This window comes from Stegostoma tigrinum, chromosome 24, assembly GCF_030684315.1.
Source record: "Stegostoma tigrinum isolate sSteTig4 chromosome 24, sSteTig4.hap1, whole genome shotgun sequence".
In the NCBI taxonomy this organism is placed as follows: Eukaryota; Metazoa; Chordata; class Chondrichthyes; order Orectolobiformes; family Stegostomatidae; genus Stegostoma; species Stegostoma tigrinum.
This window is the reverse complement of record NC_081377.1, coordinates 31477579-31505059: the sequence shown is the minus strand read 5'-3', so window position 1 is coordinate 31505059 and position 27481 is coordinate 31477579. Positions and strand designations below refer to the sequence as shown.

The 27481-nt window shown below is 42.8% G+C and overlaps 1 protein-coding gene across 1 annotated transcript; it reads right to left on the bottom strand.

The window, feature by feature from the left end:
* LOC125465000 (prolyl endopeptidase-like) lies at positions 1-26727 on the bottom strand. Its single transcript, XM_048558021.2, has 15 exons — positions 26602-26727; positions 24536-24610; positions 24013-24146; positions 22844-22974; positions 21034-21243; positions 19708-19829; positions 18642-18747; positions 17768-17959; positions 17485-17682; positions 14828-14931; positions 11006-11142; positions 7076-7170; positions 5347-5478; positions 1908-2064; positions 1-1424 (listed from the first exon to the last, which is right to left on the bottom strand). The coding sequence occupies exons 1-15, from the start codon at positions 26665-26667 to the stop codon at positions 1133-1135; spliced, it is 2151 nt and encodes a 716-aa protein (XP_048413978.1). The 5' UTR covers positions 26668-26727; the 3' UTR covers positions 1-1132.
* Positions 26728-27481: the final 754 nt, after the last annotated feature.

The following is a 27481-nucleotide window of genomic DNA, read 5'->3' as shown; positions in this document are numbered from 1 at the left end:
CTGTGTTCATCCAGCTCTACACCTTATTATCTATAAAAGATCAGATCAACTGTTTTAGTGGTTTTGGTTGAGAGATAAATGTTTGTCAAGAGCCTGAGTGAAATCCCCCTCTTCAAAGTGTTTTGGTATCTTTTAACAGTAGCATGCTTTACTCATGAGCCAAGTCTTAAATTTTATTTGAATGAAGGTTGGAGATCACTGTAAAACACAAATCATCCTGTACAGATGCAAATATTCTGAAACACTTTCAGTGCTTTAGGTAAGCAGGAAACTGTTAAAGCGGGAGATTGAAATCACGGTCAAACAGCCAAGCTGTTAGGAGATTTTTTTTTCAAAGGAGGATAGAGGTTGTAACATGGGGATTGTTGAGTGATATGGGAATAGGATTCCAGTACGTAGGATCATGGGTCTGTGGGTACACCATTAGGGTTGAAACAGTGGGGAGGTCGCTGGTTTGTAAAGCAATATTGCGCCTGCCTTCTCAACCAACACAAATGAAGATACATGTGTTGGGCAGGAATAAACCAACTAATCTATTAAGCCTGCTCCACATTCATAATGGGTAAAGAGGGGTGGTAGCAAAGGTCTTGTTATCCAGAGGCTCTCCAAATCTCACCAAAGCATTTAGGGAATTTAAATTTAATAAATCTGGAATAAAACAGCTTATTATTAAAGATGATATTCATATGACTGGACTGTAGCTTTTTGAAAAAAAAGTTCATTAATGCACTTCTGGGGAGGAACTTCACTGTCCTTACCTAGTCTGACCTACGTAACACTCCAATCTCATTGCAAAATCGCTGACACTTAATTGCCCTCTGATATTGTATTGGTTTTCTACTCAAGCGTGATTAAGGATGGGAAACAAATTCTGACTTTGCCTAGACTAAAAAGAAAATCATTGTAGTATTGCATTGAGTCAACACCACAACTCCCACTACTACATTGTAAAATCTCCAGGTACAAGCAAACAAGTCTGTGATCAATGGCAGAAAATTCCTCTCTGAATCCCCGAGGCAAAGGAATGCTACTCCAGAGAGGCAACAGTAATAATGAATTAAACCACTCAAGTGTTTCACTCTAATTTTTCAAAGCTGTTATCAATTGTACTTTAGACCAGGACAGAACCCCTTCACTCCAACCAGTCCAGCTGCAGGGTTTCAGCGATGAAGGCTAAGATATCTGATTCTTCCTCAATCACCTTAGTAGTGGGTTTTCCAGCACCATGTCCGGATTTGGTGTCGATCCTGATTAGAAGAGGATTTTTCTGATGGGGACTGCACCCCACCACATGCTGCACTGTTGCAATGTACTTCAGAGAGTGAAGGGGCACCACACGGTCATCATGATCAGCAGTCAGCAGCAACATAGCTGGGTACTGGGCACCTCCCTCTGGGAGCTTGATATTATGGAGTGGAGAATACCTAGGGTGGAGGAAATAATTAATAAATAATTGTTACTGTTAAAAGATTTCCATCTCTGCTTCATTTGGCATGAGCTCTGATTGACTTCAGCACCCAATATGAGAAGAAGCTGGCACAAGTCATATAGGGTCCTGATTGGAAAATGCACACATGCAAGATAGGGGGCCGTTGGAGTGAGGGGCAGAGAATATGTTTCTGTTAATTGTAACCACTCCTTTGAGCCTTTTGAAATTTACTCTCTAAGGTCACTATTGATGGATAGAGTTTGGGCAATATGCCCACAGAACAACCTAGATACCCTGTAGTTACAGAATTGGGACTCAGCAATAGTGTCCCAGTGATAACTCGGTGTTCATGGAGCTGGGGAGCTCTAAATATTAGTGGAGTTTGAGACTGTTTCCTGTGATGGTTAGCACATGTTTACAAAATATATTGCTACCAGTTGCATGCCCAGGACACAGGCCACTCCTTGAGTTCACTCACTTGATCAGCCAATCGAACTCCTCCTTTTTGTCAGAACAGCCATAGTCGGAGGTCCAGGCATGGCCAATGGTATATTTGTGGAACTTGAGCATGTCCATTACACCAACTTCAACAACCGCACAGCCAAACAGGTCAGGTCGCTGGTTCACACAAGCCCCTTAAGGAGAGATACCGTAATCACAAAGCGTTTATACATCACAGATTAAAACGAAGGGAACAAAGTGTGAAGCTGGATGAACACAGCAGGCCAAGCAGCATCTCAGGAGCACAAAAGCTAACGTTTCGGGCCTAGACCCTTCATCAGAGAGGGGGATGGGGAGAGGGAACTGGAATAAATAGGGAAAGAGGGGGAGGTGGACCGAAGATGGAGAGAAAAGAAGATAGGTAGAGAGGAGAGTATAGGTGAGGAGGTAGGGAGGGGATAGGTCAGTGCAGGGAAGACGGACAGGTCAAGGAGGTGGGATGAGGTGGTAGGTAGGAAATGGAGATGCGGCTTGAGGAGGGAGGAGGGGATGAGTGAGAGGAAGAACAGGTTAGGGAAGCGTAGACAGGCTGGGCTGGGTTTAGGATGCAGTGGGGGGAGGGGAAGAACTGGGCTGGTTTTGGGTTGCAGTGCGGGAAGGGGAGATTTTGAAGCTTGTGAAGTCCACATTGATACCATTGGGCTGCAGGGTTCCCAAGTGGAATATGAGTTGCTGTTCCTGCAACCCTCAGGTGACATCATTGTGGCACTGCAGGAGGCCCATGATGGACATGTTGTCTGAGGAATGGGAGGGGGAGTTAGAATGGGAGGGGGAGTTAAAATGGTTCGCGACTGGGAGGTGCAGTTGTTTATTGCGAAACGAGCGGAGGTGTTCTGCAAAGCGGTCCCCAAGCCTCCGCTTGGTTTCCCTAATGTAGAGGAAGCCACACCGAGTACAACGGATACAGTATACCACATTGGCAGATGTGCAGGTTGACCTCTGCTTAATATGCAAAGTCATCTTGAGGCCTGGGATGGGGGTGAGGGAGGAGGTGTGGGGGCAAGTGTAGCACTTCCTGCGGTTGCAGGGGAAGGTGCCGGGTGTGGTGGGGTTGGAGGGGAGTGTGGAGCGGACAAGGGAGTCGTGGAGAGAGTGGTCTCTCCGGAAGGCAGACAAAGGTGGGGATGAAAAAATGGCTTGGGTGGTGGGGTTGGATTGTAGATGGCGGAAGTGTCGGAGGATGATGCGTTGTATCTGGAGGTTGGTGGGGTGGTATGTGAGAATGAGGGGGATCCTCTTGGGGCGGTTGTGGCAGGGGCGGGGTGTGAGGGATGTTGTTGCGGGAAATGCGGGAGACGCGGTCAAGGGCATTCTCGACTACTGCGGGGGGAAAGTTGCGGTCCTTGAAGAACGTGGACATCTGGGATGTGCGGGAGTGGAATGCCTCATCCTGGGAGCAGATGCGGCGGAGGTGGACGAATTGGAATAGGGGATGGAATTTTTGCAGGAGGGTGGGTGGGAGGAGGCGTATTCTAGGCAGCTGTGGTAGTCAGTGGGCTTGAAATGGACATCAGTTTCTAGCTGGTTACCTGAGATGGAGACTGAGAGTTCCAGGAAGGTGAGGGATGTGCTGGAGATGGCCCAGGTGAACTTGAGGTTGGGGTGGAAGGTGTTCCCAGTCACGAACCATTTTAACTCCCCCTCCCTTTCCTCAGACGACATGTCCATCCTGCGCCGCCTGCAGTGCCACAATGATGCCACCCGAAGGTTGCAAGAACAGCAACTCATATTCCACTTGGGAACCCTGCAGCCCAATGGTATCAATGTGGACTTCACAAGCTTCAAAATCTCCCCTTCCCCCACTGCATCCCAAAACCAGCCCAGTTCTTCCCCTCCCCCCACAGCATCACAAAATCAGCCCAGCCTGTCTACGCTTCCCTAACCAGTTCTTTCTCTCACTCATCCCTTCCTCCCACCTCAAGCCGCATCTCCATTTCCTACCTACCACCTCATCCCGCCTCCTTGACCTGTCCGTCTTCCCTGGACTGACCTATCCCCTCTCTACCTCCCCACCTATACTCTCTCCACCTATCTTCTTTTCTCTCCATCTTCGGTCCGCCTCCCCCTCTCTCCCTATTTATTCCAGAACCCTCTCCCCATCCCCCTCTCTGATGAAGGGTCTAGGCCCGAAACGTCAGCTTTTGTGCTCCTGAGATGCTGCTGGGCCTGCTGTGTTCATCCAGCTACACACTTTGTTATCTTGGATTCTCCAGCATCTGCAGTTCCCATTATCACTGACACAATTGAAACGAAGGGAAGCTGGTTGACACAGTTAGATCTTCCTTCCATAGGAACCTTCAGTTTATCTAGCACATCTAAATGCCTTTTGTCTATGACTGCAAACTTTTAAAATTTCTAGTTCAAGACTATTCCAGTTAATTATCGCATTACGTGAAGTGCTTCCTGACTCTGTGTTGAATTTGCATTTTGCTAGTGTGTAGTTATGCTTCCCTTATACTTCACTCGAAATAGTGTTCAAGTTAAATGTTTTCTACTCTCTATTTTATGTTCCACACAACCTCTATCAGGTCCCCTAACATGAAGGATTTCTCTCACCTTTTCTCCATAACTGCACCTACTGACATGCAGGAATTATTCTGTGCCTCTTTACTGGCATGATATCCTAAGGCTTAGCATTTGTCTGTACTCTGTATTTGGAACTGAATGCAATAATAAGCTTAGGACTTCAGTGAGATAGTATCAGGCCTATATCTCATAGCTGTATTTTGCTATTTCAATCGGAGATGCATCCTGTCCCTAATTGCTTTTGAGAAGGTAGTGGTGAGCATAGAAATCAGTCACATGGTTGTATGTTTGAGTCCCATTCCTGAGTGATAAAATCTATGCAGAAACAGCAGGGTGGTATGGAGGGAGTGCTGCACTGTCAGAATTGCCACTAAAGTAGAATGTAAAAATGAGGCCCAGTGCACTCCCTCAGCTGGATGCAAAACATCCTGTAAAACTACAGTGAATAAAAACAGGGCAGGTTTCCCCAGGCGACTGAACCAATATTTATGTCCCAGTCAACATTGCTAGAAAACAATCTATCCGCTCAATTATCTCATTGCTGTTTTTGGGACCTAGCTGCGAGCAAATATGGGGAGTGTTATATCTGACTCCAATCATGACCATGCCAAAATCCCCATTTGCACACACTTTCCAGCAAGAAAAAGTCGATTTCAGAAGCTGATTTTCTTACTCCTCATGCTAACCCATGTTAAGGCTGGCAATTATATTTCCACCATGGCCTCCTGGGATCATCTCATGTGTTGACTGGGGTTGGTATGTTATCACTCATGGACTGTGTACCTTGGTACCAAGACAGTTTCTTCAGTTCTGGACCTTTCAGTGACATTGCATGTTAAACAGCATTGTGATTCGCTTTAGCCAACTACAGTCTGCCTCAGAGTCCATACCAACCAGCAAGCCCCCGTTGGAGCCTCCATTGATGGTGAGTTTCTCTTTGCATGTGTACCCTTCCTGGATCAGGTACTCCGCTGCGCTTTGGAAATCGTCGAAACAATTCTGCTTCTTACCCAGGATCCCAGCTGCAGGGAATGATACAAAAAAAACAGATTACAATACAAAATAGGATGTGACTGAGACTCTGTGGGTAGAATCAATGCTGGACACTTTTGCAAGGGATTGGAGTACTATTTGTATTGTTCTACAGTGCACTAGTGACATTGCACCCACAGTAATGCATGCAGCTTTGGTCTCCCATATTTATGAGGTATATATATTTTCAATAAAATTGTTCCCAACAGTATGTCATAACACTACAGGTGGCCTAGAGTTAGGGACATTCCTACTGTATTGCAAGAGATTTCTTAAAGCAGTATATACTTGCATGGGAAGTAGTTCAGAGAAGTTCACTAGTTTGATTCCTGGGATGAACCTGCTTTTTTAATGAGGAGAGGTAGAGCAGATTCAGTATACACTCAATGGAGTTTAGAAAAATGAGCTGTGATCTTATTGAAAATACAAAATTTGACAGGGCAAATACTGGGAGGTGTTGTCTCATGGGGAAATCCAGTACTAGAAAATGCAGTTTAAAAATAAGGAGCCTCCTGTTTAAGATGAAGATTAAGATACTCCTGTTCTCTCAGAGGGTTGTTAGTCTTTGGAATTCCCTTACACAGGGTGCAGTAGAGGCCAGGTCACTGAACACATCCAAGAACACATCTCATTTTACTGATGGACGAGGGACTTGGGCAACTGGTGGGAAAGTGGAGCTAAGTCCACAATCAGATCAGCTATGATCTTGCCATATATGGAGGAACAGACTCATGGCTGAATGGTGTGGTGATTGTAATGAGATCAGCCAGGTGGACCTCATTGAATATAACTTTTCTGATTGGGGCTGTTAATCTGGTCAATCAGGGAGCCCTGGCTGACAATCAAGAACAGGAGTGTCAGAGGTTCTGTTCACTCTGACAGCTAGCTCTGAGGACTCTGGATCAGCATCAATAAATCTCCGACTGTAAATAAAGTGTGACTTGGTAACAGAATACTGGCCTCTACGGTGTTATTTCAAATGGCCCACTCCTACTTCTCTTGATCTAATAACCCACTTAAATATGACACCTGAATTAGGAGAACATAACAAACAACTCGCAGTAAATCAAAGTCACAGAGGAGAGTTTAGAAAATTTTGTAAGTCTTAGGCAGAACAACCAAGGAAATTCTACAAAGTCATGTCAGTGTTTCAATGTCATTGACCTTAGGTGGCAGTGGGAATGGGCCTTCTCCCTGAACCACAGTTTGCAGTAAGTGAAGAGAAAGCAATATGTGTTGGGCCATTTCAAAGGGCAGTCAAGACTGAACCATTTTGCTGCCAGACAGAAGACACACAGAGGTCCAGACCAAGTGAAAACAGTAGTTTTGTTCCTCAAGAGTACGAGCGAACTATTTGGGTTTTTAAAGCCAATCTCACAGCTTGATAGCCAGCTTTACTGATACTAACTGAATTCAAATTTTCATACTGGCACAGTTGGATTTGAATTAAACAGCACTGAATTATCTATTGAAGCCTCTAGCTTATTATTGCAGTACATAACTTTGACAGGACAACACCTAGTTAAAAATTACAGCATTAAGTGGAATCAATCTGAGATGGAGGATAGATTCTCAAGAATTACCTACCTTGGTACCAATTTTCTCCATACTCTCCTCCTCCTCGTATATTGGCCACAGCAAGGATCCCACCCAGGTGCCGAACAAAAATCAGGTATGCAACGCTATAAATACAGCAGAGGCAATAAGAAGGTGGGAGAGAAGTGATTCAACACACTATAATGAGCCTACAATCTATAACAGTGGTCTGAATTGCCTCAGGTAACTGGACACGAGCCTAGGCTTTCAAGCCTAAGCATATTGCTCAGGATTTGAACCTTCGTACATGCCAATAATTTTATGTTTGAATCAGCCTGTGGTGCCTCAATGGGTGATTTTAAAAAAAAGACTTGCATTTCTTTATTGAAAACAAAAAGTGCTGGAGATCACAGCAGGTCAGGCAGCACCCATGGAGAGAAAGCAAGCTAACATTTCGAGGCTACGTGACTCTTCGTCAGAGCTGATGCGAAGTATTGTAAAGTTCTCGGCATACTACAATGCTCCAGTGAATTTTAGCGCAAACTAGACGAAAAACATCTCATCTGCAGACTTCACCTTACTTTACAACTTTCTGGACTTAATATTGAGTTCAACAACTTCACTTTGTGAACCTACCGCCATTCCTACCCTTTCATTTAGCTTTGCTTGTTACATTGTCACCATATGCTCTCTCCACTCCCCCCGCCCCAGTGGGACTCTCTGTTCTTTCTACTGTGGCAGTTCGGCACATCATTGTTTTGCCATTCTCACATTCTAATCGCTTAATCTGAACTAACAACATCCTTTCTTCCCCACAGCATTCTCTCCCACAGCTCTCCTCCTCACCCCAACCTCCACAATAGCAATAAATGCTGTCCCCTCCACACTTTACATGAACTCTAATGAGACTCGAAACATTAGTTTGCTCTCTCTTCATGGATGCTGCCTGACACGCTGTGATCTCCAGCATTTTTGTTTACAATACAGATTCCAGCATCTGCTCCTACATTGCATTTCTTTATCGCACTTTGTGACCTTAGGAAACTGTGAAGGATTTCACAGCCAAATGCAGTATGACTGAAATGTAATCACAGACGTCAGCAAGGAGCAGCCAATTTGCACATGGCAAGCTCCTTAGAACAGCAAGGAGATGAAGCAGCAGGTAATCTGTTTTAACAAGGTGTCGAGCTGGATGAACACAACAGGCCAAGCAGCATCAGAGGAGCAGGAAAGCTGACGTTTCGGGCCTAGACCCGTAATCTGTTTTGTTGATGTTGATTTAAAGGATAAATACTAGAAAGGATATTAGCGTTACTCCCTTCTTTCTCTTTAAAAATTGCACTAATCAGGCTCCATAATATTGGGTCTCAATGCTCCTCAGTCAGCAAGGGGAAGAATCAGTCAGGGGTCTTTTTTGGAATTAAGTAGCAATGGTGTCCCATCATCTTCTAATAGTTATAATGTTTAAAAGACATTTGGTTAAGTACATGAATAAGAAATGCTTGGAGGGATGGGCCAAGCACAGAGTGCTGGTTCAAGTTTACTTTGGGATTATGGTTGGCATGGACTGGTTGGACCAAAGGGCCTGTTTCTGTGCTGTATGACTCTATGACTAGGATTCTATTACTTGCGTTACATTCTTGTCAAAGTTTTGGTTCAATGATTGGTTACAAGGGCAAGTCAGTTCTGATCCTGGCTTCAGACAGCACTCTCATCCCCATGGAGAACAGACCAGTGGACAATGAACAGAAATGGGGATCCTGTCTGATTCTATTCCAGTGCAATTGTGGCACTGAGTAGAAATAGCTAAGGGGCGAAGGTTGGGCTGGTGGTGTTTCTCCAAATTGGATTTCCTTAAGTGAATCAAAATAAAAACTGAAAGAACTGTCGATGTTGGAGATCAAAAATGAAAACAGAAATTGCTAGAGAAGCTCAGCAGGTTTGTTAACATCTGTGAAGAGAAAGCAAAGTGAATATTTTGGGTCCAGTGAACCTTCCTCAGAACTGATGGTAATGAGGAAGAAGAGATAGTAGGAACTGCAGATGTTGGAGAATCTGAGATAACAATATGTAGAGCTGGATGAACACAGCAGGCCAAGCAGCATCATGAGAAAGTCCATGAGAAAGAATGAGCTAGGACAGAGAGTTACATCGGCAGAAAGCGAAAGATTATATTTTTACAGGTACCTGAGGTTATTTTATTGTATTAAAGGCGATATATAAATTCAAGGTGTTGTTGCATGACCATGCCTTTTTAATTAAGTTGAAAAGACTTCCATAGCCATGAATGAATCACCTCACCTGAGCTCACTCGGGCCTGTGTAGTCAGGCTAATAGAGACAGGCACAACATCACTGATTTGGTTTGATTTATTGTCACCGAGATACAGTGAAAAGTATTATTTTGTGTGCTGACCAGACAAATCATACCTTACGTAAGTACATCAGGGTAATAGAACAGAATGCATTATACAGAAACATACATTTCTGAAGAAGGGTCTAGGCCCCAAACATCAGCTTTCCTGCTCCTAAGATGCTGCTTGGCCTGCTGTGTTCATCCAGCTCTACACCTTGTTATGTCGCAATATACAGTGTTACAACTCCAGACAAGGTGCAGTGAAAGATCAGCTCTAACATATAAGAAGTCCATTCATAAGTCTAATAGCAGCAGGGAAGAGTCTGTTGGTATGTGTTTTCAAACGTTTGTATCTTCTGCCTAATGGAAGAGGGTGGAAGAGAGCATAATGGGGAAGGGAGGGATCTTTGATTATGTTAGCTGCTTTCTCAAAGCAGTAAAGTGTAGACAGAGTCAATGGAAGGAAGGCAGGTTTTCATGATGGGCCCCGTGATTGAAGCAACAAGTGGCGTTTAGAACCTTGATCCTGCCCCAACAGTTATATCATCGCTGACCTGAATTTGAAGTTAGCTAAAATAAAACAAAGAACTGCGGATGCTGGAAATAGGAAACAGGAACTGCAACTGCTGGAGAAGCTCAATGGGTCCGGCAGCAGCTGTGGCAGCATCAGGACCAGTGACCCTTTTTTTAGGACATGGAATTCTGAAGAAGGGTCACTGGACTCAAAACTTTCTCTGTCTACAGATGATGCCAGACCTGCTGAGTTTCTCCGGCAATTTCCGCTTTTGTATTTCATTTTCATTTAATGTCCTTTGATCCCTATTTCTTAATACTTTTGTCCAATAAATTTTGTTAGTTTGCCTTAAAAGCTCCATTTGACGCCTCAGCATCCACAGACTCTCAGATTTCCACAGACTTCAGTGTAAAAAACAAAGTTCCTGATTGCAAAATAACAAGGTGCGGAGCTCGGTGAACACAGCAGGCCTAGCAGCATCTTAGGAGCAGGAAAGCTGACATTTTGGGCCTAGACTAGGCCTGAAACATCAGCTTTCCGGTTCCTAAGATGCTGCCTGGCCTGCTGTGTTCATCCAGCTCCACACCTTGTTATCTTGGATTCTCCAGCATCTGCAGTTCCTATTATGTCTTATGCCCGATTGCAATGCTGAATGACCTAGTTATCATTTTAAAATTGTATTCCTTTATTCCGAATTCTCCCACAAGATAAAATTATAAGGATCAATAAAGAGAAACCCTATTATTTTAAACGCTCTGATTACCTCACGTTTCAAAAGTTCTAATCTCAAGGCACTGCAGACCAAATTTCTTTAAGTTATCCTCACCAGTTAATCCTTTAAAACGCGCTTTGAAATGGCACCACATCCACTGAAAGGTCAAGAACAGAAAATCTGTTTCTTAATAATATAAAATTTAATCATCATTTATTTTGAATCCAAGGTACCCAACAACAATAGTTTATTATGGATCCAAATTATTTTGCTGACACTTACAGGGATACAACACTGAAGTACCCACTGCACAGATGTCCACATGCTGAAAAGGGGGACAATAAGCTCTCTTGATGCTAAATTTAGCTGCAAAACAGCTCAGCACAGCCAAAAGACTTACTTGTAATAGGGAGTTAGTGACTGATTGAAACCTCCATAGCCATGCAGGAATACTGGGTGGGAACCATCTCGTTTAATACCTTTCTTGTGGACAATAAACATTGGAATCTTAGTTCCATCTTTACTTGGGTAGAAAACCTTTGAGACAAGAAATGTAACATTAGTGATCTAGCAAGCAAACGCAAAAAACAATAAGTAAACACCCAGGCAGATTAATGGCTGTGTGTAACACACGGCCGGCAACATTGTCCCTTCCCATCATGTTGTTCTGCTTCAGAAGGTTTTAACTCCTTGGTACTTCATATACTGATTCTCTTCCTTAAACTTTCACCGCCTTTCAGATGCAAACTCATTTGAGCGATTAGGAAGTTGTGGAAGGAGCATGATGAGCAAACTCTCGACTATTATAATTCCTGTCATAGGAAGCATATTATTAAGCTGGAGAGAGTTCAGAAGAAAATTTAGCAGGATTTTGCCAGGAATGGAGGGTTTGAATCATAAGGAGAGTTTGGATAGGCTGGTCCTGTTCTCACTGGAGTACAGGAGGTTGACAGGTGACCTTACAGAGGTTTATAAAATCATGAGGGGTATTGATATGGTGAATCACAGGTCTCCTTTCTCTGAGGTAGGGGTTTTCAAGACTAGGGGGTATATTTTTAGAGTGAGAGGAGAAAAGATTTGAAAAGAAATGGGGGCAATTTTTTTTTACACAGAGAGGCGTCTGTGTGTGGAATGAACTTCTGGAGGAAGTGGTAGATGCAGGAATAGTTACAATGTTTAAAAGACATTTGGTTAAGTACATGAATAAGAAATGCTTGGAGGGATGGGCCAAGCACAGAGAGCTGGTTCAAGTTTACTTTGGGATTATGGTTGGCATGGACTGGTTGGACCAAAGGGCCTATTTCTGTGCTGTATGACTCTATGACTAGGATTCTATTACTTGCGTTACATTCTTGTCAAAGTTTTGGTTCAATGATTGGTTACAAGGGCAAGTCAGTTCTGATCCTGGCTTCAGACAGCACTCTCATCCCCATGGAGAACAGACCAGTGGACAATGAACAGAAACGGGGATCCTGTCTGATTCTATTCCAGTGCAATTGTGGCACTGAGTAGAAATAGCTAAGGGGCGAAGGTTGGGCTGGTGGTGTTTCTCCAAATTGGATTTCCTTAAGTGAATCAAAATAAAAACTGAAAGAACTGTCGATGTTGGAGATCAAAAATGAAAACAGAAATTGCTAGAGAAGCTCAGCAGGTCTGTTAACATCTGTGAAGAGAAAGCAGAGTGAATATTTTGGGTCCAGTGAACCTTCCTCAGAACTGATGGTAATGAGGAAGAAGAGATAGTAGGAACTGCAGATGTTGGAGAATCTGAGATAACAATATGTAGAGCTGGATGAACACAGCAGGCCAAGCAGCATCATAGCAGCAGGAGAGCTGACGTATCGGGCCTAGGCCCTTCTTCAGAACTTCTGCACGTAGGGTGCAGGGAGGGGGCAAGGAGTAAACGATATGTGGAGATAGAACCCAAAGAGAGAGAAGAACAGTTCGACAAACAAAGGTGTGAATAACAATCAACCTAGGAGAATAAATAGCTACTATTGGGAACTATTAGCTATTAACAATGGGTAGTGTGTAATAGCAGACAATGTGATAACAAAGCCTGGTGTGTGGGTGTTGGGGTAAGGACATGGGAGAAGGTACCTTAACCTGCTTGATTATCCCATCTGTACCAGAAAGAAAATTCTGAGCTGTGGGTCTGCCATGACAGCTCTGTTTTCGCTGGCTCCAGATTGTTGTAAAGAACAAATCACACAGCAACCTCCAAAGGAAATTCCTCCCAATGCTCCAACCAATATTTATGCCTTCATCAACATCACAAAACCAAGCAATCTGCTCATTATCACATTATTGCTTATCGGAGCTTGCTGTGTGCAAACTGGCTGCAGCAATTCCTCCAGTGACAAAAGTGATTACACTGAAAAATATTTCATTAGTTGTAAAACACTTTGAAAAACCTTAAGGTTGTGAAAGGTGCTACATAAATACAAAACTACTTTTCAAGCTGATCTTTGTGATATCAAGAAGTCCCCACTGAGATCTCACAAAAATTAAGAATAGATTCATACAGATGTACAGCATGGAAACAGGCCCCTTGGTCCAACTTGTCCATGCTGACAAGATATCCTAAATAAATCTAGTCCCTTTTGCCAGCATTTGGCCCATATCTCTCTAAACCCTTCCTTTTCATATTTCAATCCAGATGCCTTTTAAATGTTGTAATTGTACCAACCTCACTTCCTCTGGCAACTCATTCCATACACACCACCCTCTGCGTGAAAAAGTTGCGCTTAGGTTCCTTTTACATCTTTCGCCTCTCACCTTAAGCCTATGCTCTCTAGTTTTGGGCTCCCCCACCCTGGGGAGAAGACCTTATCTATTTACCCAATCCTTACCCTTCATGGTTTTTAAACCTGTGTAAGGTCACCCCTCTGCTTCCGATGCTCCAAGGAAAATAGCCCCAGCCTATTCAGCCTCTCTATATTGCTCAAACCCTCCAACCCTGGTAAAATCCTTGTAAATCTTTTTTGAATCCTTTCAACTCTTAAAACATCCATCCTATAGCAGGCAGACCAGAACTGCATGCCGAATTCCAAAAAGTGGCCTAACCAACGTCCTGCACAGCCGCAGCATGACCTCTTAACTCCTATGCTCAATGCACATACCAATAGAGGCAAGAACATCAAAGGGTAAGTATATGCTGACTTCTGAGGAAGGGTAACTGGACCTGAAACGTTAACTCTGACTGTTTCTTTACAGATGCTGCCAGACCTGCTGAGCTTTTCCAGCAATTTCTTTTTTTGTTGCTGATTTATGGCATCCACCGTTCTTTCGGTTTTCAAATATATGAAACGCCTTCTCTTCTTTCAAGAAACTATGAACCTGCAGTCCAAGGTCTCTTTGTTCAGCAAGACTCCCCAGGACCTTACCAATAAGTGTATAAGTCTTGCCCTGATTTGCCTTTCCAAAATGCAGCACCTCATATTTATATAAATTGAACTCCATTTTCCAATCCTTAGCCCATTGGCCCATCTAATCAAGATCCCGTTGTACTCTGACATAACATTCTTTGTTGTCCACTACTCCTCCAATTTCGGTGTCACCCACAAACTTACTAACCATACCTCCTGTGTTTACATCCAAATCATTTACATTAATGACGACAAATAGTGGACCCAGCACCGATCCTTGTGGTACACTGCTGATCACAGGTCTCTTGTCTGAAAAACCACCCTCCATCACAACCCTCTGTTTTCTAGCTTCCAGCCGGTTCTGTATCCAAATGGCTATTTCAATCCAAATCTATTGATCCCATCAATATCTACAAACAAACTCATTGGAAATTCTCAGCAAGTCGGTGGTCATCTGAAAGAAAAACAGAAGAAAGTGTTTTCAGCTGTTTACCTTTCATTGCTCCGCACCTGAGCCCACCAGCACTGACAGATCTGCTTTGCATGTAAAGCATTTTCAGGTCTGACCTCAGGCACCCACATCCCCACCTCCTTATGTTACAGTACTGCTTCCCAAAGCTAGGGACAAGACCCTGACTGGGTTCGTAAGCTCAGAGGCAGCAAGAGCTGCCGCGTATCTCTGGTGCGACCCCCTCATTCTCACAGGTCTGTCTCGCGTCCTCTGCTTTTGTAGATCATTCCACCACCTTCAATAAGCTGCTCTCCCCGTTTCTGCAGGGGTTGTGACAATTTCCAAGCCTCAAAATGGAGTCAGAGTGGGAAAGAGTTTGGGCAGGTCTGTGGTAAAAGCTCACCTGAACTGTTTGATATTCAGAGAAATTGAATCCTTTGATTTGCACCTCCCTGAAAACTTTAGGTTCCAGAATTTCCTTGGTCAGGTCACAGTGGTAGATGATTCCTGACAGAGAACACAAAATCAAATGTGAATGACTTTTATGGTCCTTGCTTCAGTACATTCTCAGTTGCTACTTCCCTTCTGCTTTTATTAATTCGTTCTTGGGATATAGGACATTGCTGACACTACTCCTCCAAAACCCACAAAAATAAATGCAAATGTGCACATCAGATTATCTTTGGTTACTGGATCAGTGAGCAGCAGGCTGTGGGTTCAGGTCCCACTCCAGGATGTGAGTGTGAACTTTAGGCTGATATTCCACTGCAGTACAGAGGGAGCTCTGTATTGTTGGAGTTACCAGCTTTCAGATGAGGCCAAAATTAATGAGCATCCAGCCTCACAGATTAAAATGAAAGGTCACATGGCACAGCTTACATCCGAACATATGGACCAAGTGAAGGATTAAGCAGTTCAGCCCCTCGAACATGCTCCATCATTCAGTATGATCATGGCTGATGGTAGCTCAGCCTCAACTCCACTTTCCTGCCTGCTCCCTATGACCATCCAACCCATTATTAATTAAAACCTGTGTACCTCCTCCTTAAATTTACTCAATTTCCCAGCATCCACCGCACAAAGGGTAGTAAATTCCACAGATTCATAATCCTTGAGAGAAATAATTTCTCCTCATCTTAGTTTTCATCCTAGTTTTAAATTTGCCACACCTTATTCTAAAACTATGACCTCTTGTTTTAAATTGCCCCACATGAGGAAATATCCTCTCTACATCTACTTTGCCAATTCCTTTTTAGCATCTTATATGCCTCAATCAGACGTCTTCTCTTTCCTATAAATTCCAGAGAGTAAAGGCCTGAACTGTTCAATTTCTCTTTCTAAGACAAACTTCTTGTCTCTGGTCAATCTAGTGAACCTCCTCTGAGCTGCCTTCAGTACAACTGCATCCCTTCTCAAGTAAGGGGATCAAATTTGCAGAATAGCAGAGGATTTTTCAAGGTCTTCCATTCAATATTCATCCTATAACCCACACCAATAAAACAGTTTCTCAGGTCATTTATTGTGTTGCTGTTTCTGGGAGGTTGCTGTGTGCAAATTAGCTTCTGCATTTTCCACATTACATCACTGATTTTCAAAAAGATGTTGAAAGCTCCAAAGGCCTTGCAAGGCAACACAGAAATGAAAAACATTTCTTTAACATAGCAAACTGGTTATTATGCACATCAGAGGACCCTGATCTTTAATTGGAGAAATTGCCTGAGAAGAATTGTTGAGCGATTGCTCTGGTGTCCCAAGTTAACCTCAAATGAGCATTGTTGTGGCTGCTGTTGTATGTGTATCATACTTTTAGTAGTTTGTTTTAAAAGGACTTCATGTGTTGTATGCATACAATGCTGTAATTCTACTTGGCTGTTAGTTCGCCTTGTGTCTGCAAGTTGCACACATAGAGATCAGTTGGGTTTGCTGTGATATTTGTTTCATTACTTGTAATGTGTCTTACTATTTTAAATAAACTTATGATGTGAATGATTCTCTGACAAGCAACTAATTATTAGGCATGATATGGTGAACAGCGAACATTGTGGTGATAAAGTCTGCTGTGCTTGACCAGTAAGTATGTCAGCAAATTAATCTATAGGTGAAACACACAGTTGACAGCATTAAATTGTACTGAAGTCTCCAACGTCTTTGTTACAGCAATGGGAAGTGTTGAAAATACAACTTGATGGTAATCAGATAAATCCTTATGGAGGGGCAGTTTAGCTCTCTTTAGAAAGTGTTCAGAGTCCATGACCGATTGATGGCACGTAAGGGAAAGTCAAAAAACATACTTCAAAATTTCCACAAAATGTCCTAGCTTGAAATGGAACACATCATACTTCCTAACAGAATTTAAAATATTTAAATAGCATTCAGTGCCAAACTTTCTGGATTTCGGAGTGTCCAAAACAGAAAAGAAAACCATTGAGATTTGCTGTGAACAAAGATTCACAAAACTTTACACATTAGGATCAAATATAAAGAGCTAAATATCCCCAAAAGAGCTGGACCAATTAGAAGACCAATTCAGAGTCAGATTAAACTTGTAGATTCAGCATGTACAATTCTTGTCAATTACACCACTGGCCAATTTGTGAGTTGACGCAGAGAAAAGTCTTCATTCTGTGATTTGTCAGAAGGAGAGCTAACAAACAGAATTAAAGTGGTATTGCATCCACTCTCATGGAAACTTTCCAGAAAGATTTGTTGACAAACCAATAACTTGTAGCATAACGGCTTCCCTTCTTTATGGTAAAGAACCTAGATTGTTCCAACTTTCCTGATAACTTCTGCTACTTTTAGTTTCAGGCATTAACCTGATATTTTTTAATACATTTTTCCCGGTAAATCTGTATTCTTTGTAATAATAGCCTTCAACAGAACTGTGCGCAAAGCATCAACGAGGTCTAACAAATATTCTATTCAAGATCAACTTCCAGTTTATTTCTCTACAAATGCACGGAGCAGTTGATCTTTTATTTAGTGGCTTTAATAACCTGTCATATTATTTTTATTGGTTTGTGTATCCATCTACCATCAGTTTCTCTCTGTGTATTGTACCTGGTGTCAGGTAGGAGGTGAACTGGTAGAAAATTTCTGTGTTCTTCTTCCGCCCACTGTATCCACCAATGCTGCCAACGTCTAATGGGAGATCTTTGAGGAAGGTTCCAGTAGCAAGGTCATAAAGCTGGAGGATGTCCTTCACATCCTTTAAGTAATTGACGACCAGGTATTTGTAATTGACGCAAGTTGCCCAATCTGAAAGACAGAGCCCGAGGTTTGAAATGACATTTGTGTTAGAAACTTTCAACCAGCATATGAAATGGCGATGATCATGTCTCACCCAAGACATCCTTCAGGTGCTGGGGGATAAGCTCCTTCCATTGTGAAGGGGCTGGCTGCTCTAAGTTAATGTTGAGGACTCGGTAGCGAGGGGCATCAAGATTAGTCCTGAATATGAACACAGGTCCTTCGTTTGTGATGTAACTGTACTCTGCATCAAAGTTGTCAATCAGTTTAACCCAGGGTAAGAGGCCTGTAAAAGTTATGCAATGAGTTATTCAAACATTGAAAATGACCAGACTATAAACAACAGCTAGAGTAGTCACATCAGAACATTAAGTGAAATAAAACAGGTCAAACACTTCAATGGAGTATAATCAAATGGAATTTCACATCAAACCAAAGGAGGGGATGCTAAGGCACAGAACAAGAACCTTGAACAAAGAGGTAGATTTTAAGAAGCATCTTCAAAGGAGGAATGAGAAGCTAGAGAGGCAGAAAGATTGAGAGAGGGACATCCAGAACTTTGGGCCGAGGCAACTGAAAGCATGGCGAAGAAATTAAACCAGGGATGTTCAAGATGCCAGAATCATGGGAGTGCCGTTATTTTGGAGAACAGTTAGATTGAAGGAGGGTATAAAGAGACCTGGATGGATTTGAAGACCAGGATAAGGTTTAATTACTGATTAGTTAAAATGTTAACAATGGCTGAGGAGATAAATAGCTTCAGCCTGTTCCACTGATGTTAGGTACTGCCTCGGTGAATTGGGACCAATGGTCTTTCCTCATCCTCGTCGTAGAGCACAACCCAGTATAACTGTTACTGTGAGTGGGAAAGTTGATGCAATGTAGATAGGGTTTCACTGCAGCAGCTGATTTTCCCTCTGAGATGGCACATGTAACTAAGCCAGTATTCAAAAGGACCAGGTACCTACCGGTTATGCCATTTGGCAGTAAGTGCAAATCGCAGTACCAGACCCGGTTCTTAGGCTGACAGCCATCTCGAATATATAACCCTACATAGCGACCATCATCAGAAACCTAATTGAAAACACAGAGCATTAAAAGCTGTGCAAGGAACAAATCATTCCAGCTGGAAATTACCATCTTCAGCAAAATACATTGCAGCAGATTGAACGTTCCTGGGGTTCTGGCCATTGCAAAGAGTGAAAATGAACAACTTTCTATAATACTGAGTCCACGCCTCCTTTGCATTGCCTGAAGACTTCCTCAAGGTACTCTTGGAATAAGGAAGAATGTTTGCTTACAATAGACCATAATCATTCATTCTTTTGTTATTAAGTAAGGAGCAATGACTACCTATTTTCTGAGAACAAGAACCCACAAAAATTAGAAAGATAAACACTATGTAATGCACAGCACAGAAATTGGACATTCAGTCAAACTAGTGCATGAAGCAGTTTATAGTCCACACAATCCTCCTCCTATCCCTTTTCATCTTAGTCTATTCTTTCTCTGCTATGGATGTATCTTGTTTCCTCTTAAATATATTGAAAGTATTCACCTGAACCATTTAAGGTGGCAATGGTGTCCATATTCTAACCACTCACTGGATAAAGACATTACTCTTCAATTCATTTATGGCTATCTTATATTTATAGCCCCAGCAGTGACAATATAAGTAAAAACAACTTTCCTTCAGATAACCCCCAAACATGGCATTTTGCCATAACAAAGCAATTCACCACCAATTAATAACTTTTGAAAGGTTCACAAATGGTAAGTGATGCAAAGGACGATCTAACCCACTGGTTAAGGAAAGATTGACTGGTCACCAAGATAAGCTTGTCTGTCCTTCAAAACAGAGTCATGGAATTTTTCTCATCCACCACAGAGAACAAACTGTGTTTCGGCCCCATCCTTCAATGTCCAACAGTTCAGCACTTCCTCAGTAATACAGTCATTGGAGTATGGCTCAAGCTTGCTAACTTAGAGGTGACAGAGCATTAATCACTGAACAAGCTTACATTAATAAATTACCTTGGCTCCACCTGTCCATTTGGGATTATCAGGGAATTCTGCACACAAAATATCCTCTGATTGGTCAGTGCCAAGCACGTGGTAGTAAAGTTTCTGATGAATGTTGGATGTGGTTTCAGTGCCTGGAAAAGACAAGTCTTCAGTAAGTCACACATTGAACAGGACTAAATCACCATTCATAGTGACAACTGAGATTCATTAAAAAAAAGGTACAATTCGATCTCTTTAGAAAAGAGAAGTGCAACAGCTTAAGGGAAAAAAAAATCAGAATAAAACCAAAAATTGGGATGGAAGATATACAAGCATTTGAAAGGAAACAGCAGAGGAGGAGCGAAAATGATACGGGAATCATGCCATGAAGAAAGTGAAAGCGTGACATACAATTTGTTGATGTCACAGCATGACCGATGTTATTGGGCTACACAGAGACAAATGTCACGAGATGTCAACTCTGCATTTCCAACCACAGCTTGCAAACAGTATCTTTAATGCAGTAAAAATACTCTTAGGCGCTTTTCAGGAGCAATTAGCCAAGAAGAAGTAACAGCGAGGCATGCAAGGATACATTAGAACTAGAGACTAGTCTTTTTTTACCACTGTCTCTCTTTACCCCCTTAAGTCTATTCTTTAAACCAGCGACTTAAGCAAAAAATATAAGCTAACATTTCAGTGCTGTGCCGAGGGTGTGCCTTACTGTCACATGTGCCATCTTTTGCATTAAATTAAATTAAAATAACATGAATTTGATCTGACTATTCATTAGATGCAAAAGATGCCCTGGCACTTTGTTGAAGAAGAACAGGGCGTTTCTCCCTACTTCCTAATATTTTTGCCATAACTGACATTTAGAAGTATTGTCTGGCCTTTACCACATTGCTATTTGTGGGAGCTTGCTGTGTGCAACTTGGCTACCATGTTTCCTTCATTACAACTTACTTCAGAAGTAGTTTATTGGCTGTAATGTACTTTAGGATCACTGACCGTGCAATATAAATGCAAGTCTTTCTTTGATCAAGCTTTTGATCACCTATCTTAATATCTCTTTTTGTGGCTTAATGCCAAGTTTACTGTTTGAGGAAGGGTCACCGGACGCAAAACATTAACTCTGATTTTTTCTTCATAGATGCTGCCAGAACTGCTGAGTTTTTCCATACAATTTCTGCAACTTCTGCTTTTGTTACTGCCTGATATTTGCTCCTGTAAAATACCTTAGGATATTTTAATACATTAAAGATGTCATGTAAATGCAGGCAGCGGTTTGTTATACCACAGCTTTACAATGTAACCATTGTACATTTATCACTGTCACCCCAGCCCCACACATACCATCTGTAGTGCCGTCTTGCTCAGGGTAGCGGTTGTAAAAGACACCTTTCCCATCGTGCGTCCAGGACAGGCAGCTAAACTTCACCTTTTCCAGAGTGTCAGGCAGATCTTCAGGGCCTTCAACCTTCAGAAATTTGATTGTGATCCAATCAGAGCCACTCTTGCTGAGTCCATATGCCAAGTACTCATCGTCATCAGAGAATGCCAGCACTAGGTGAATAAACAAAGTCACAGTTCAGGTAAGGTCTGTCATTCGTTGGCCATAATACATCAGGAACTTGGGATAATGACCTACTTTCCTGAGATGACACCATTTTCTTTCATCATAGAAAAAAGGCCATTTGGCCCAAAATGCCCATGCTAGCTTTTGAAAAGAACAGTTCAGATTCACCACAGTTTTTCACCTACACTCCTACATATTAAATTTTCTTGAAATACTCCTTAATTGGCTTTTGAAATTTCTTTGAACATTGATTCCACAATCTTTTCAGCAAGCATGTGACAGATTTTAACCATCTGTGCACATTTTGCCTTATCCAAAGTCCTCAAATTAGATATTCCCTTATCCGTCTCCGCTTTGTTATATAATGATTCTTTAAAATGAAATACATTGTGAAAATCACAGTTTACTAACTTGCAAATGCCACATGGATATAAATTGCTGTTTCGCCTATTATGTTGAATATGCAATAGTGAATAGATAGTCCAATGTTCAACCTTTGGTGGAATGGAAAGTTTTGTCCTCAAGCCCAAAATTAATCTGGACCCTATGCAGTGGTAGATTTTTCAAGGCACTGTGCTGCAGCCTAAGCCTCATGTGCAGCCAACATGATTCATAAATTCCTTGGTGCTCAATCCCTTTAAACCTCCAACCAACATCAACCACATGCAGTAATGCCAAGAGGAGACCATTCAGCTTTTCAAATCTGTTCTCTATTATTTAGATCAATCAGCACCTCAAATCCCTTGTTTAGCTAACAAATATTTTTTGACCAGTCTTGACGTCTCCAACTGCTGCTCCACATGCACATCCTTTTCAGGAAACAAATTCTAAGTTTTTACCTCTTTTTGTAAGAAAAGGTGATTCCCAATTTCAAGCCCAAACGTGCTGGTTCTGGGGTGGCATGGTGGCTTGATGGTTAGCACTGCTGCCTCACTGCACTATGAACCTGGGTTTGCTTCCACCCACTGTCCATGTGGAGTTTGCACATTATCCCTGCGTCTATGTGGGTTTCTGCCAGGTGCTACGGTTTCCTCTCAGAGTCAATCGATATGCCAGTTAGGTAGATGAACCATGGGAAATGCAGGGGGTTGGGTCTGGGTGGGATGCTCTTTGGAGGGTCAATGCAGACTTGATGGGCCAAATGGCGTGCTCCTACACTATAGGAATTCTATGACTTTAACTTTAAGATTATGCCTTCTGTTTCTGTACTCCCACCACCAGAGTTTTGCAATCCTTAATACTTTGATAAGTTGGTCCTTTAGCTTCTAAGCTCAATGGAATACAATGAAACAATTTTAAATACTTTTCACCCAGAATGGTTCTGGTGAATTTGTGTTGCACCCCTTCCAAATCAAATGTAGCCTTCCTGTGGTGCAGGAGAACAGGACTCCAGATAGGGATTGGCTCTTTCCGATGCTTTTAAAATTAGGATTAAAATCACATCCTCTTCCCAGCACCCCCACACACCTCAATCACCGACTTTAAATGATGTGTAGAAAAAGAGAAGTTCAGGTTTATCACCTAAGCGGCCCCCACCTCATTTTCAAGAAAAGTAAAATTAAGCTGGAGGAGTAAGACTCTACCTACTGTTTAAGGCCACAGTCCCATCCTCAGATAATTTGTTAGGATCCAGAAACACTCGAGCTTCTCCATCCAGGGAATCCTGGGCATACAACACGTACTGGTTCTGTAGTCCAGAGTTGTGGAAGTAAAAGTACCTGTCAAACAGGAATTTGACAATCAGCAAGGCCTGGCTACATCTTCAGACCAGTCTTACCTGTTCATTTTCCTTCTTTGCTGAGGCTACCATCCTCCTCCACATCTAAGTTCATTCATTAAGTGTAAACCTTAACAGTAGGTGTTCACAAGCTATTTGGCTGCATTTAGCACCGCAGCTGAGCTCAGTCCTGTCCTCAGCTCACCTTAGGTTGTCAACTCTGGCTCAATGGACTATTTCCTCTGTGTCCATATGCTATGGGCTCAAGTCCCACTCCATGGAACACTTGAACATACTGGTCTGGAAGTCAGATTTTCAGTCAACATGAACAGAGTGGGCTGAATGGCTTCTTTCTGTGATGTAAAGGTTTCTGTTTTGATGTAATTGAACAGACAATCTTGGCTGACATGATGGTACAGTATTGAGGGAAGAGTTTCCTCAGGGTTCACAGAAAGTAGAACATCCTGATACCATTAACCCGTTGCCAAATGTTAACTAAAGATTAGTACATTGAATATTTCGGCACCGTCAACATTTATTGCCCATCTTTAGCTTTCTTGAAAGTATGGTGCTGGACCTTTGCCTTGAACCACTGTCGACATTTGTAACAGTTTGATATAACTGTGTTTTACAAGGCCGAATCAGTGGGCAGTTTAGGGAAAGCCACTTTGATTTGGGATGAAGTTAGAAATAGGCACTTATGGATGAGGGATGCCAAGTTCCCTTCCCTGAGGGGTGTCAGCAAGCCAATCGGTCAATCTGCATTGATCTGACAGTTTTATGGGTCACTGAGATTTTCAGTGATGGAATTCAAATTCACAAACTGTCCATGGTGCAACTTGAACACACGTTTTCTAAATTCATGCCCAGTAACATAAACACTGTAACAAATCCCTCGATGGCAGACCTCCAGCTATACTTACAATTCTCTGCATGGCCAACAAAGCAAAATGTTGCCAATTGAACCCTCTCAAGGATTATTCCCAACACCTCCCCCTGAGACCCTGCCCAACCCCAGCCCCACCAGTACAGCACTCACCGCTTTCCTTTCCTGCAAGGGCAGCCATACTTGGGATAATCAAACAGTTCGGTCATCCGCTCCTTGAGCCTGTTCCTGACTTTGCACTTTTCCAGGAAAGGTATTGTTAGCTTGTTCTGGGCTTCAACAAATCCCTGTAAAACATGGAGGCCTAGATTACAAAAAATAATTGACCTTCACCTCTCAATGATGTGGGAAATACACTTGAGGCCAAGCTGAGCTATGTTGTTGCCCTAGTGCGGAGGCCTTTAACTAGCTTCTGTAGCAGAGCCAACGGAATATAATGCAATTAGGCATCATACATATGTGTACCACTTATACTATACATACTCACCTACTTTACACACTATGTATGGTATGCATAAGACATATATCTATTATACAATTATGCTTAAGATTATATATGCTCGAAGCATCATATACATTGTCTGGGTGCAGAAATTGTACCCAATGGAATTGGCAGAATAAAGTCCACAAGAGACTACGTGGACAGGATTACTGGAGTTACTAGGTAATGTCTCACCTTGGTCTGATCACTGTTGGGATCCTCAAGCCAGGCATAAGGATCTGGTATTTTCCTCCCATGGTAATCATCCACCTAGAATAATCAGGAATATGAATCTTGGTTATTTACATAAGACATTTACCACAGTAATTGGGGAAACAAGTCAACAGACAAGAGTGAAGATGAGATCAACTAACAGTCTTTAAAATTGATAAATCGATAGTTAATTAACAGGGTGGATTAAAACAAATTGTTTATAGTTGTAGGCCAATGAGGACCCGGGATTTTTTAAATTCACTTGTGGACCACAGGCATCACTGCCTGCCATATTTATTGCCCATTCCTAGTTGTCCATGAGAGGGTGAGCTGCCTTCTTGAACCACTACAGTCTGTATCAGTGATAAAGGGAACTGCAGATGCTGGAGAATCCAAGATAATAAAGTGTGAAGCTGGATGAACACAGCAGGCCAAACAGCATCTCAGGAGCACAAAAGCTGACGTTTCGGGCCTAGACCCTCTCTGATAAAGGGTCTAGGCCCAAAATGTCAGCTTTTGTGCTCCCGAGATGCTGCTTGGCCTGCTGTGTTCATCCAGCTCCACACTTTGTAATCTTGCAGTCTGTATGCTGTATGTGCACTCACAATGCTGTTAGGGAGAAAATTCCAGGATTTTGAATCAGTGACAGAGAAGGAACTGTGGCAAATTCCAAGTCAGGATGGTGAGTGGCTTGGAGGGGAACTTGTGGGTGTGGTGTTGCCATGTCCTTGACATACTAGATGGAATTGGTCATAGGTTTAGAAGGGGTTGTCTGAGGATCTTTGGTGAATTTCTGCAGTGCATCTTGTAGATAAGTACACACTGCTGCTACTGAGTGTCGGTGGCGGAGGGAGCGGATGTAGCGCCGATCAAATGGAATGCTTTGTCCAGGATGGTGTCAAACTTGACTGTAGTTGGAGCTGCACCCATCCAGTAAAGTGGAGTGTTTTCCATCACACTCCTTATTTGTGCCTTGCAGCTACTGGACAGACTTTGGGAAGTCAGTGGATTACTCCCCGCAGCATTCCTTGCCTCTGACCCGCTCTTGCAGTCACTGCGTTTATGTGGTGAGCCCACTTGAGTTCCTGGTCAATGGTAACCTCCAGGATATTAATAAAGTTTTAACATTAGGTTGTAATACGAAAGAGAGCAAATAAAGAACTTGAGAGGAATTACTTTGCTGTGAGAGTTGAGAAAATGTGGAACTTGCTGTCACAAGTTGTTTGAATGATTGAAGCAAAGAGTTGGATGCATTTAAAGGAATATTTGATAGAGCGAATACAGGGGGAAGAGAGAAGCCATTTAGCTTCTGGAACCTGTTGTGTCATTTCAGTCCATTCCGTGGGATTCAAACACATGGCCCCAGAATATTAGCCCATGCTTTAGGATCCCTTGTCTAATGATACCGCCACTGCACCACCATCTTTCCCCATTAACAGCTGGCAGCGTTTGGGTCCATCACAGTCCGCTCTCCCCACACGGTGGTGAATTATCCTCCACAAACCACGCAACTCAGTTTTCAAGGATTTCAGCCGAAATCTCAGGTTGATCCGTAACCCCCTGGGGGCAAGGGCTTCCTGCCGGTGCCGGTTTAAGCAATGATTGTTAACTAGGCAAGAAAAATATATCCAAACCATGTGCTGAGTGTTAGAGAGTCGGTGATCAGAGAGTGGGAATCGTGAAGGGGATAGTGGGAATTGTGAAGGGGATAGTGGAAATCGTGAAGGGAATCGTGAAGGGGATAGTGGGAACCGTGAAGGAGATAATGGGAATCGTGAAGACTTCAGTGCTGATGGTTAACCCCCGGGGTTTACACGATACAGTGACTTATCAGCGGAATCTGTCCCTTTTATTGTGGCTTTTGTTTCAAATTTTTGGTCTTAGTTTTAAAACATTTAATCATATCCTTGGACACTGTGCAGCAAATAGAAAGTGAAACTTCCTCTTCTTTCTGCCTCATTACCGAACATTTTCTTTTCCTGATTTTGCCCTGATCGATTCCACCCCACCCCCCCTCCGCCCCAAAGCTCTCGGATGGTCCACCTCACCCTGGTCAGATCCCTATCGGGCTCGGGGTATCTGAGATCCATCCTGCCCGCTTCTCGCTGTGACATGAGCCGAATTCTTGTGTTACTGTAAATGCCGACTCCGCTCCGTTTCCTACGCCGCCTGTTGCCGCCTCTTCCGGGTATGAGCTCCGCCTCCCTCTCCCCCGCTGCCGGGGATCCTGGAGGCACAGATACCCGAGGCCAGGCACTGATACGCACCCAGATCCCTATCAGAGAGACAGGGACCGCGCGCAGACCCCCAACTCCTGGGGACAGGCCATACAGATCAAAACCCAACGACAAAAAGAAGAGTATAGCACAGGAAGGGAGGTTGTTTCAAAGGGATCAAGCCTTTCAGGGACCCTTTGGCTTTAACTAAGGAGGGAAATTATACCTGAAGTGACTTTCATTGAAATGCTGGATCATCCCTTGACGTGGTGTTCATTTTTACTAATTGCACTTCTGTGTTGACTTTCTGTGAAAAGGTATCAAAAAATGCAGGTTCTTGCCGAGAGCATAAACATTCAGGCCACAGGCTGGTGGATGATAGTCCCAAGAGTGTATCTGAATGTTACTGTTGGGGCAGTGTGCAGGGATTGTGCTGTGTATTTAATCACATGCAGTATCCGCTTTGGGAGTATTTGCTGAGAAAGAGTGAGGACACTTTACTCTCTATCTCTGGGAGTGCGTGATGAATAGTATCCAATCTGCACTGTGTCTGCCTGGGTAAAAGCAACATGGGACAACTTCTAGAAACTGAATTGCGGGAATAGGCAGGTGGGATTTCAGTTTAATATCTCATGTGAAAGGTGATATCTTCATACTGCATGGAATTGTTGATCTGGTTATGAACCATGTTTCTGACTGTTACTCTCCTGAC

Coding starts and splice junctions, on each gene's coding strand:
- LOC125465000 (XM_048558021.2), bottom strand. CDS start 26,667: ATGTCACAGCGAGAAGCGGGCAGGATGGATCTCAGATACCCCGAGCCC. Junction 18,748..19,707: donor AATGGACAGGTGGAGCCAAG/GTAATTTATTAA, acceptor GTTTTCAATTAG/GTTTCTGATGATGGTCGCTA. Junction 5,479..7,075: donor TGGAGAAAATTGGTACCAAG/GTAGGTAATTCT, acceptor CATTCCCTGCAG/CTGGGATCCTGGGTAAGAAG.